Source organism: Gossypium hirsutum, chromosome D04, assembly GCF_007990345.1.
Source record: "Gossypium hirsutum isolate 1008001.06 chromosome D04, Gossypium_hirsutum_v2.1, whole genome shotgun sequence".
In the NCBI taxonomy this organism is placed as follows: domain Eukaryota; kingdom Viridiplantae; phylum Streptophyta; class Magnoliopsida; order Malvales; family Malvaceae; genus Gossypium; species Gossypium hirsutum.
In genome coordinates, this window is record NC_053440.1 from 56,539,173 (window position 1) to 56,552,414 (window position 13,242).

Consider the following 13,242-nt stretch of genomic DNA (forward strand, 5'->3'; position numbering starts at 1 on the left):
AAAAATAAGGACCAAATTGAAAAATATTATCAAATTTAAAAACTATGTTATGTTATCCCATTTTTAAATGTAAAAGTTTTTGTTTTAATTTTATTTAAAAAAATATTACTTTTTTATAAATAATTACTATTTAAAATTAAAAAAATTGACGACCATTTTATAACTTTTCATGGTTGAATCACCTCTACTATAGTTTACCCTTGGTTCAAAAATTACCTGAGAGAAAATCCACACATGAAAATTGCGCATGATTAGAAAAAATTCAGATAGAATCCACACATGATAGGATTTAAAATTTAAAATAATCTGAGAAAAAATCTATACATAAAATTCACACATGATGAGACTCGAACTTAGATATTCAAGGTTCACGTTTTGGATGAAAGTTTATATATATATATAAATATATAACAACAAAGATCGAACTAAACTTAAGATCTTAAATCTCTGAATTTCACTCATCCATTTTGAAATTTCTTTTAAAATTTTAATTTAAACTATTTAATAAAGCATATCTAATTATCAAAAATAAATATTTTATAATAAAACTTATTATTTTTAATTTTTTATTAAATGAATATTCAATTAACTCGCAATATATACTCAATTACAAACTTTACTGGTACTCTATCCAACAATTAATCTATGACATTCTATATGTAGTATACCGGTGCTGAGCTCCAAGCTGAAAATAAAGGTGGTTGTTGTCACCTTCCATTTACTGCAACACAGAGTAGCGATTCAGTTTGTCTATTATTGTCGAAGCTGTTTCTTGCCAACGTCTTCGTCTTGTCCAAATGAGCTTTGCGGACGGCGTTCTGCATCCGTCTCTCGTGCTCTTTGAGCATTTCCTCAAGGTTTCGCCCATGACCTGATTGCATCAACGGCCCGGAATAATGGATTCGCTTTTCTTTTGGAACATAACCCTGCACTTAGAATTCGCCCACATAACTATTTGCATATATTATTTGATTAGACTAGTGAGTTGGGCAGTCGAGTTAGTTTTGGATTGGTTGAATCTACACCAATTCAGGTTTTAAAAACTTTGGATAAATTACACCCAATGTCATTAAACTATTAGTAAGTTACGTTTTGGTCACTCAATTTCAAAAAGTTACAAAAAAGACCACTTAATTATTCAAAAGTTTTCCTTTTAAGTCACCGGGTTGTTAAAGTTGTTGTTGTATGACCTTCTCCGTTCACACTACCTACACCAATTGAAGGCTCTCATTCTCTTTCTCTTCTTCAATTCAGTCTTTTTTTCACGAAACAACTTTGAACATCATGAGTCTACGAACCAAAATCTAAATAATTTTTTCTCCGATCTCAACATTGATTTTCAGACTGATTTGGATCTACGATATGTTCTTCTACTCATTGATAGGTATTGATCCACCGTATCGATCGTCGAATCGTCATCGCTTAGAGCTCACTAGCTGAGCTTTTTTTAAGAAAAAAACTTAACAACCCAGTGACTTGAATAAAAACTTTTAAATAGTTCAATAACTATTTTGTAACCTTTTTAACTCGAGTGACTAAAATGTAAACTTTCAAAGTGATCATTTGAATTATTTCGATTTAAGTCAATTTTGGTTTCAATCATTCTGGGTTCGAAACTCGGAATTTTGGGATCACGTCATTACAAATGACCTTTCAAGTCAATTTTAAGTTTAGATCATCCTAAAATGAATTCATTGATAAAGAAAAAAAATTCAATTTCCCTATTTCCCTTACCGTTGTTGATTCCTCTGAAGGTAAGTGCGAGGTACTTAGCCTATCAAATAAATGGTGAGTGGACTGAACAATATCATCATGGTCATATCCACCATTAAAATGCTCCTCGTGCCATTGCGGATTGGTCATGTATAATCGTGATTTGCCTCTAATCGAAACCGAATTTGAAAATTGGGATAACGTCGTTGCTCCATGACGGACATATTTTGCCTGACTCGGAGAACCAAATGCTCGAGTACAAGCCTTCATAGACTTGACCTTGTTCGCCTTCATATTCTGTGAAGATCCAACGTTACCAAGGTGCATTGATGGGCTAACATGAGAACATACGGGTTTCGATGTTCCTTGCAGAGGCTCAACAGGGATGCAAGGATTATTTACTCCATTAACACTTTTAGTATTCGACTGCGAATTTTTTTCAAACACCTTAGTTGCAATAACGCAAAATATCATAAGCCATTTTTATTACGCATTATCAAATGAATATTACAACTTGAAAGGTTACCTGTATAGATGCTTGTAACTCAAAATTGGAATCTGGGGCAGGAATCGCTGTAGCTTTTCTAGCTCGATCATTTCCATTAACTTTCTCACGAGATGCTCTTTGCCTAGTTTTCCAATAGCAACAGGCAGATCAGTTGTTTTAAACTTTTTTCATAGAACTTAGGGGTGTAAGAGATTTAACACGATTACATCAGAATTGGATCGAATCAATCAGTCGAATTAGGAATTAGTGAACCAATCGGTTCGACCAATGGTATGTAATCAAATCTAAAGCAAACTGTTATGAAAAAATAAAAAACCTAATCCAATATAAGAAATCAATGATTGAATCAATTGAACCAATTTTATGAACATTATATTTAAGATATTTCCCTAATTCTCAACACCTTTCAATTGGTCGAGTTAAATTGATTTTAGATTGAGTTAATCTATATAAAAACAATTTGGATTTTTAGATCATTTTGATTTGACTTAGTTACAGGTTTCAAGCATTTCGTGCTCATTTTAGGTTCAAGTAATTCGAGTTTAAGGTTTGATTTTTTCATGCAAAAGTCATTTCAGGTTCAGTTCATTTCATGTTACTTGTTAAGGCCATTCTAAATTGAATTCGATTCATATTTAAATTATTTTGAATTTGGATTAAATGGATTTTGGGTATTGACTTTTTATAATCAAATTAGATTAGGTAATTTGGGTTCAAATTGGTTGGGTTAAGATTTCGAACTCAAGTCAAATTAGATTTCAAGTATTGAATTTGAGTATCCGTTTAGAAAAAAGAGATTGAACTAGCTACTGAGAAACTACTCGGAATTGGTAATCAAGATAAAAAAAATTGAATCGATAATCAAACTGATTGAACAAAAACTAATAATTTGATCAATTCAACTATCGATCTGATTTTTAAAACATTGGAAGCCAAAAAAATACCTTGCAGATTCATCTCCTCGAAGCTTGACATCAAATTCCTTACTAGGTGGGGACTTGGGCAAACTTGATGGATCACAGGGAAGAGGACTCGTTGTAAAGAACTGAAAAACAAAAATCAAAGTATACCTATTTAAGGGTTGGTGGTAACGAACTCGATGTCCCTTAAGTAAAATTTTAGAATCAAGTCTTGTAGATTAAGAAAATAGTGGTGGGAGCGGTTTGCCTCCTATTTAAACTTCCAACCTAGTGCGGCTACTAAATATTGGAAATTCTCGGACAAAACAAGAGCTTTCACCATCTCAATGAAAAATATCATTCTTACCTCACTTTCAAGTGCTGAAGAAGCAGTTCCACGACACTCGGGTTCTACTGCAAGGAGCATGTCCAAAAGAGCTAAAGTAGAAGTAGGGAAATCCTTGAATGTCTGATTGACACAACGCTGATAAGGATGTTGTGGTTTGAACACGGTTGCATTTGGCAATTTTGATCTCTTCCAATACTCTTCGGAAGGTGATCCACAAAGTTTGAAGATTCTATGTAGTTGTTCCACCTACAAAACAATGTGTTTCGATAGTCAATACCATATTAATGGGCGTATCATTTTTGTCTTGGTACTAGTACGTTATAGTATCGATGTGTTTCGATGTACCGATTACCATGACTGAATTACAAAAATGTAGATACTATAGACGTTTACATGGGTAAGTACCTCAGTTCTTCCAGGCATGATAGGCTTTCCTGCGAATAATTCCGCAAGAATGCAACCAGAACTCCACAGATCAATAGTAACTCCATAATCAGTAGAACCAAGCAAAAGCTCAGGAGGTCGGTACCACAAAGTTACTACGCGGCTCGTTAGAGGTTGCATCTGGTTAGGACGTAAGATAGTTGCCAATCCAAAATCCCCAATCTTGAGGTTACCATTATAATCTATCAAGAGATTTGCACACTTAATGTCGCGGTGCAAAACACCGCGACTATGGCAATGGTCAAGTCCATTGAGCAATTGTTGCATGTAACACTTGATCTACACATATGTTACAGAAATTTTAGCATGTAAAAAAAAACACCCTAATGAATTATGCAATATGAATATACCTGAGCCTCAGTGAGCTTAATCTCTAGGGTTGCTACAAGCCCTCTAAGATCATGCTCCATGTAGTCAAATATAAGGTACAAACATCCAGAAACCCTTGAAACAATTAGACCTTCAAGCTTCATAACATTCGGGTGATCAAGCCTGTGCAAAATAATAATTTCTCTTGCCATGAAACGAATTCTTTCAGGGTCCAAATTAGCGAATCGCACTTTCTTTAAGGCGACTATCTTGTTCGATTCAATATCACGAGCTTTGTACACGGTGCTGTAAGTTCCTTGACCGATCTATATAATTAGCAAAGACAAATAACTTAAACATAGGAGAATATAAAATTTTGAACTAAATTTTTATCTTTGTTGATATTTGAACTTGAATTCCATCAAATAAATTAGTTTTATTTTTTTATAAATTGTTAAAAGGTGATTATATGACACCCTGTGAGAATGTCACATGATCACAGCTATTTGATGAAATCTAAGTTTAAGGACTAATGTAGACCAAAAATAGTTCAAGGATCAAACTGAAAAAATTATCAAGTTCATGGATTAAATATTTATTAAAAAAGATATAACTACAGTGCAAACCTTTTCCAACTTTTCATATGAGTCCGCCTTGCTAGGTATCCACCCATTAATGGCTTCTCCAGCTACAGCTACTAACCAAGAAGGCCAACCGGCAACTACTTGAGCACCTCGTTCACCGCTCATGACCCTAGTGATCCTCGGTTGCCTTTGTCCACCCCATGTCGTTGCATCTATCGTTGGCAACCTTTGAAGTTGTGATAGGTCCTTTCTAGACCTCTCATCATTAGAAAGGGACCCAGACTGTTGATCCGATATCAACCGTGCAGTGGCATCTACGTCCACCTTAATGTCGTTGTCCTTGGAAGAATCGGACCACTTTTTCGAGGATGCATCTTCTTTTTCTCCAGGGTTGTTCTCAATGTATTGATTTGGTTGAGTTTCTTTTGAACAAATACAACCCATAATTTTAAGACCTTGTTATCTCATTGTAGTATTCAATGATCCCATAAATAAGGTCCCCAAACATGTTTAAAATTTTTATGTTGCATCATTTACTAGAAAAAAAATTATAAATGGAAAATTAAGGTCCCAAAACAATTAAAACAAAATATACGTGAAGTTAACAGATAATGTAAAAATATAACAAAAAGGAAGACAATTTTGTTGTTGTGGTTGTAAAATATGTAACAATTTTGTTATATAAGACAACAAAATGTAAGTGAACCTGTCAAGAAATAAATGCAATTAAATAAAACATTTTTGGTTAAATTTTGGTATTTGTCATTGTACTATACATAAATTATAGATTTAATCCCTCTACTTTCTAAATTTTGAAGTTTTAGTCCTCATCGAGTGTTAATTGTTAAATTCATTAAGTTATGCTATTTCCAAGATCTTATGCAATAAACACATAATCACATGTATAAATGTCATGTCGATTTGCTATTTTCACACATTACTCATAAAAAGAAAAAGTCAATTAATGAACTAAGAATGATCAAATTGAAGAACTTGTATTAAATCTATAACTTTATGTATAGTACAAGACTAATAGCGAAATTTAACCAGGCAGATTTAATTGTTAACGTTTGAGTTATGACTGAAATTTTAAAATCCAAAAAGTATAAGGACTAAAATTTAAATTAAAATGTAAAATTTAAATTAAAATGTAAGGATTAAATTCATATTTTATGCAAAGTGTGGAGACTAATTGCAAATTTTAACCTTTTTTTCTCGTACTGTAAACAATTAGTTCAATTGTTCTTATCCAAACAAAGACATAAATGCAAACCTAAAAAAAATGGTAATTTTGGTTAATACAAATTTCTCCATAATTTTAAACTTCTTTTTAAAGCTTAAACAAAATCAGTTTTATTTTTTGTTAAAATGTGCCTATAGTCCATCTACTTTTCAAAAATTGGGAATTTAGTTCATATACTTGTATTTCTAGAAATTTAGTCATCTACTTTTCAGATTTCAAAATTCAAGTTCATTGTTAGCACTGTTAAACTTTTTTTTGTTAAACTGGTTGTGATGACATTTTGGAATAAAAAAAATTACTAGTCATATAATTAAAAAAAGATGTTGTAATTAACTTGAATTTAACGAATAATAATAATATTAACAGTTGGATCTGAATTTTAAAATCTGAAAAATAAAAAGACAAAATTCCAAAAAATACAAGCACTAGAATTAAATTCCTAATTTTCGAAAAATATAGAGATTATAAGCATTTTCTAACCTTTACTTTTCCATATAAGACTCTGTTGCGGAAAGGATCGATTCGAGAACTCCGATATGACTACAAGTAAATTGACCGGAACGAAAAATAAAGTGAACACAAGGATTTACGTGGTTCGGCTTTAATGCCTACGTCCACGGGCAGAGGCGAAAAGAAATTTCACTATAACAAGATGAAGATTACAAGTGTTTTACACTCAAGACACAACCCGAGAACCTCACAACTCTCAACCCCTATAGAAAACCCGAAAGCTAAAATCCTAGCTTTCAAAGAACAAGCTTTGCTCTCTCTTGGTTTGGGATGATGAATATGGCTAATGAACCTCTCTATTTATAAGAGAGTTCAAGGACATAATTGTCCAAAACTTTGGCAAAGATTTGTGGTTGAAAATGGACACCAACAACCATCCACTAATCCACTACCACCAACAACCCACTACCAACAACAACAATCCACTACCAATTTTAAGCCATTTCTTAACAAATCTCCACCTTGGCTTGAAATTTACCAAGCTGAACATCATAGTGAATTCCTCGAACTGGATCACCTCTTCCAAACGCCTCTCTGGCGCTAATCAATCCCGAATACCTATCAAGTCCAAGCAATGCTTGAACTTATATGCAGGGATCACCTTAGTTAACATATCTGCAGGATTCTTCTCGGTAGCAACCTTGCTGATAACAATGTCACCTTGCGTAACATGTTCCCGAACAAAATGATATCTGACATCAATGTGTTTGGTCCGTTCATGAAACATCTGATTTTAGTCAGATGTATGGCACTCTGGCTATCGCAAAATACAACAGTGAAATCCTGTTGTAAACCCAAACTGCTTACTAGACCTTTCATCCACAATGCTTCTTTCACTGCTTCTGCTAACGCCATATATTCCGCCTCAGTCGTAGATAAGGCTACGGTAGACTGTAACACAGCTTTCCAACTAATGGCTCCTCCAGAATAAGTGAAAACATAACCCGTCAGAGATCTTCTTTTGTCCAGATCTCCAGCATAATCAGAGTCCACATAGCCCGTGACACTGCTAGTGCAGTCACTCTGATTATATACCAAGCATAAATCTGCAGAACCTCTCAAGTACCTGAGAATCCATTTCACGGCCTGCCAGTGTTCCTTGCCAGGACAACTCATGTATCTGCTGACCACACTAACTGCATGTGAAATGTCTGGACGAGTGCAAACCATTGCATACATCACGCTTCCAACTGCACTCGAGTATGGAATGTGAGACATTTGCTGCTTTTCTTCATCAGATTGTGGTGACAACTCTGCAGAGAGTTTGAAATGTGGTGCCAACGGAGTACTCACAGTTTTCGCTTTATCCATGCCGAAGCGTTGAAGAACCTTTTCAATGTAGTTCTTCTGCGACACACGAAGCTTGCCCGCCTTGCGATCTCTGTGAATATCCATGCCCAAAATTTTCTTGGCAGCACCCAGATCCTTCATCTCGAACTCACCACTCAACTGCGACTTTAACTTGTTGATTTCCGACATGTTTTTGGAAGCAATTAACATGTCATCAACATACAGCAACAAATAAATGTGCGAACCATCTGAGAGCTTCCGATGATAGACACAAGCATCATAGTCACATCTTGTGTAACCATGCTGAATCATGAAGCTATCAAACCGCTTGTACCACTGCCTTGGGGATTGTTTCAATCCATATAAAGACTTCTTTAATAGACAGACATGGTCTTCTTTACCAGGAACTGTAAAACCCTCTGGTTGACGCATGTAGATTGTTTCCTCGAGCTCACCATGCAAGAACGCCGTTTTTACGTCAAGCTGCTCAAGTTCTAGATCAGACTTGGCCACCATGGCAAGTAATACACGAATGGAAGAATGCTTTACGACTGGGGAGAAAACTTCATTGTAGTCAATCCCCTCTTTCTGAGTGAAGCCTTTAGCAACCAATCGTGCCTTGAATCTAGTTGCTTCAACCCCTAGGATGCCTTCCTTTTTCTTGAAGACCCATTTGCAACCAACTATCTTCTGGTTACTTGGCGGCTTAACCAACTCCCAAGTATGGTTCTTGTGAAGAGATTCTATCTCCTCACTCATAGCAATTGCCCACTGTGCCGACTCATCACACGTGACAGCCTCATTATAACTGGAAGGTTCTATACCAATGGACTCCGCCACACTGAGCGCGAAAGACACCAGATTAGCGTAACGCGGATTTGGTTTGATTTGTCTCTTCGTTCTTCCAGTGGCAATGCTATATGGTTTTTCTTGAGGTGACTCATCTTCATCGGAATCTTGCACCTCAACTTGATCATCCTGGACTGAAGTACCTTCCGTAGGAATTGGAGCGTCCACCTGACACTCCACCTGCTTCTCAACACCGTGATCTCCCATTCTATCTGACTCCTCCTTTTCCCGGGAATTTGTGGTGGATCGAAGCATGGATGACTCATCAAAAGTCACATCTCTGCTGATGATGAACTTGGACGAAACCGGATCAGGACACCACAACCTGTATCCTTTCACCCCTTGGCCGTATCCAAGAAATATGCATTTCTTCGCCCTCGGTTTGAGTTTTCCCTCATTTACATGAGCATACGCAGGGCAGCCAAACACTCTTAAACCAGAGTAATCAGCAGGAGAACCAGACCATACTTCCTCAGGAGTCTTCAGCTCAATAGCTGTTGACGGAGATCTGTTAACCAAATAACAAGCAGTATTAACAGCTTCAGCCCAAAATTCTTCACCGAGCCCAGCATTTGATCGCATGCAACGAGCTCGCTCCAAGAGAGTTCTATTCATGCGTTCTGCAACTCCATTTTGTTGTGGTGTTCGACGAACAGTGCGGTGTCTCACTATTCCTTCATTTTTGCAGAACTCATTGAATTCACCTGAGCAAAACTCCAAGCCATTATCCGTCCGGAATCGCTTGATCTTCTTTCCTGTTTGATTTTCGATCAAAGCTTTAAATTGCTTGAAGTTGATGAGAACCTCATACTTGCTCTTCAGAAAATACACCCAAACCTTTCTCGAGTAATCATCGATAAAGGTAAGCAGATATCTGTAACCACCTTTAGAAATTGTCGGAGAAGGCCCCCAAAGGTCAGAATGGAAGTAATCCACTGTGCCTTTTGTCTTGTGAATCCCAGTGCTGAACTTTACCCGAGTCTGCTTACCGAAGACGCAGTGCTCACAGAAATTCAACTTTCCTGTACACTGCCCAGACAATAATCCTCGTTTGCTTAGCACCGATAAGCCTCTCTCGCTCATATGCCCGAGCCGCATATGCCATAACTTCGTGGTGTCAGAATCTAGATCATCTGATGATGACACTCCCGCAACACCTGTAACCGAGGAACCATCGAGGAAGTAAAGGCCCCGCTCCAAATTACCACGTATCACAGTCAAAGCACCCGAGAATACCTTGAGAACTCCACCTTCAGCAGAGTACCGAAAGCCTTTCTTGTCCAACGTACTCAAAGAGATCAAATTTTTCTTCATTTCTGGAATGTACCGAACATCAGTTAGAGTTCTAACAATACCGTCAAACATCTTTATACGAACTGTGCCAATCCCCATGACTTGACATGCGTGGTCATTTCCCATTAGTACTGAACCAGAATGCTTCTCGTATGTTGAGAATGCATCTTTCGAAGTACTTATATGAAATGTAGCTCCCGTATCAAGAATCCATCTCCCACCAGCGTAAGAGTCGGATACTGCAAGAACGATCTCGGCATCACTTGAAGAATCTGCATCAGCTACATTCGCACGATCATTTTGTTGCTCCTGTGATTCTGATTTCTCCTTCCTTTTCGGACAATCTACCTTCATGTGCCCGTACTTCTTACAGTAGTAGCACTGTATTCTCTTCTTGGACTGCGATCTAGGATGGCTTTTACTTGAACTTCCACCCTTTGCCTTGGATCTTCCTCGAGCAACCAAGCCTTCGCCTTCATTGTTTTCGACCACCTTACCAGTGATTTTCTTCCTCAACTCACTGGAACTTAAGGCATTTTTCACCTCCTCTAGAGTCAGGTCATCACGACCGTACATCATTGTATCAACAAAATTCTCATACGAGGGAGGCAAAGAACACAAAACAATTATTGCTTGGTCCTCATCATCGATTTTGTTATCGATATTATTCAAATCCATGATAATGGAATTGAATTTATCCAGGTGCTGGGAAACAGGTGTACCTTCCTCCATCTTCAGGGCATAGAGTCTTTGCTTGAGGTAGAGCCGGTTCGTCAATGACTTCGTCATGTACTTGCTCTCTAACCGGAGCCACAAACCGGACGCGGTTTTCTCATCCGCTACTTCTCGTAGCACTTCATCTCCTAGACATAGCAGAATAGCACTATGTGCTCTTTCTAGCATGTCATCCTTTTGCTCTTCCGAAAGCGTGCTTGGTAATTTATCTTTACCAGACAATGCTTTTAGCAATCCTTGTTGAACCAGCACTGCCCGCATCTTGATGCGCCATAAACTGAAACTATTTTTCCCGGTAAATTTCTCGACATCATACTTAGTCGATGAAACACTTGTAGCCATAATTTGGAACCTTTGAATGAATGATAATATTTTCTTCCTGATGTGAAAGATCAGACAAAGCTGCAGTCACAGGGCAATTCAGAAAATATTATCACTCCTTCAACTACGCTCTGATACCAATTTGTTGCGGAAAGGATCGATTCGAGAACTCCGATATGACTACAAGTAAATTGACCGGAACGAAAAATAAAGTGAACACAAGGATTTACGTGGTTCGGCTTTAATGCCTACGTCCACGGGCAGAGGCGAAAAGAAATTTCACTATAACAAGATGAAGATTACAAGTGTTTTACACTCAAGACACAACCCGAGAACCTCACAACTCTCAACCCCTATAGAAAACCCGAAAGCTAAAATCCTAGCTTTCAAAGAACAAGCTTTGCTCTCTCTTGGTTTGGGATGATGAATATGGCTAATGAACCTCTCTATTTATAAGAGAGTTCAAGGACATAATTGTCCAAAACTTTGGCAAAGATTTGTGGTTGAAAATGGACACCAACAACCATCCACTAATCCACTACCACCAACAACCCACTACCAACAACAACAATCCACTACCAATTTTAAGCCATTTCTTAACAGACTCGACATATAACTTTTATATATGACTGGTTGACACGTGTATTAATCTCTCTCTTATTTAAATGGTTAAATTTTAATTTTGATCCCTGTGCTACAATCAAATTTAAGATTATATAATAATGGTTAAAATTCAATTTTGATTCATGTGCTACATTTAAATTTAAGATTCAATCTTTATACTTCAACTTTTTGAGATGCTTTGATACCTCAATTTTTTACAATGTTACTGATTAGTCCAAATAATTTATTTTGATCAAAACCTGATGTAACCTTTAAGAGTTGTTAACACTATTAAAATTATTTGTTAAATCCAAGTCAATCGCAATGCTATTTTTTTATTATATGACTACTAAGTGAATATTTTTTAAATTTCAAAATGTCGCACCAATGAATTTAACAAAATAAATTAATGGTATTGTGTTAATAATTTGATTTAAATTTTTTAAATATAAAAAATAGAGGGACTAAATATCTAAAATTAAACGTACAAAGGCTAAATTTCATATATACAAAAAGTACAAAGACTTGAAGTGTATTTTAATATTCAAATATTTACCCTATAATTTGATCCAATAAATGATGATGATGATAGGTAAAATGAATGTTTGAATTGGATCGGGCCAGTTAGATAGGGAATAGGTTAGGGTATCAGTCTGAAGAAAGCTATTAGATCAATTGGCCCGAGAATTGGTACAGATCGATTGGATTGGACAAAAAATCGGTTGAATAGGGCAATTGAACTGAACTTTTCTATTTTTTTAAAACTTTTTAATGATTTATTTAATTGAACCAAATAAATCGGTGGCTTGACTGATTCAACCACTGGTCCAATTCCGATAACATTAGTTTTAGTTTTAGATAAAAAAAAAACAAACAAAAAAACTACAAAAATAATATTCATAGATAAAGAGGTTTTTTTTGGAAAAAAAAATACGAGATATCAAATTATTTAACGAAATAGATGAAATTATAGAATCTTGCTTATAAATTCTTTGAGAAATTATAAAATTATAAGTTAGTACAATAATAAAATTTATAATTTATTTTTGACACTTTTAAAATTATTTTTCGTATTAATCTTTTCGAGTTTTGTAATTATCCTTCGACGTTATCTTCAAAATTTTAACTTGAGTTCTTCTTTTTTAAGAATGCCATTTGCCTTGAAACCACATCCAACATATGTTGGTATTTCATTATACATTTTTAGAAGTATATATATACACACATTTAAAAGATGTTAATACGGGTGAAGTCATAATTTTTTCGGGAGAGGTTGAAATTAAGTCATATATTTTTATAAGAATTAAATTTCACCAATATATTAATTTTCATTTTTATAGTTTTTAAAAAGATTAAATTAAAGTTTTATCATTTTGAGAGGTAAATTATAATTTTATAAATTTTAAAAGGGCTTAAAAAGCAATTTTCTATTTTAGGCGCCGCCGTGGATGGTAAGCTAGTAATTAATGAAATGAATTTTCAAAGAAATGCAATTCATGGTACGTAACATAAGGTTTACATAAAATTCAACATTGTTGACGTTCATATATTCAATATTAAGTAAACAATTTATTACTCCTTACAAATAATAT

The 13,242-nt window shown here is 35.6% G+C and overlaps 1 protein-coding gene across 1 annotated transcript; it reads right to left on the reverse strand.

The window, feature by feature from the left end:
- Positions 1-1,543: 1,543 nt before the first annotated feature.
- On the reverse strand, positions 1,544-5,280 carry LOC107898032 (probable serine/threonine-protein kinase At1g09600). Its single transcript, XM_041091025.1, has 7 exons — positions 4,849-5,280; positions 4,264-4,548; positions 3,875-4,186; positions 3,488-3,715; positions 3,166-3,266; positions 2,240-2,342; positions 1,544-2,139 (listed from the first exon to the last, which is right to left on the reverse strand). Exons 1-7 carry the CDS (start codon positions 5,248-5,250, stop codon positions 1,681-1,683), a joined length of 1,890 nt encoding a protein of 629 aa, XP_040946959.1. The 5' UTR covers positions 5,251-5,280; the 3' UTR covers positions 1,544-1,680.
- Positions 5,281-13,242: the final 7,962 nt, after the last annotated feature.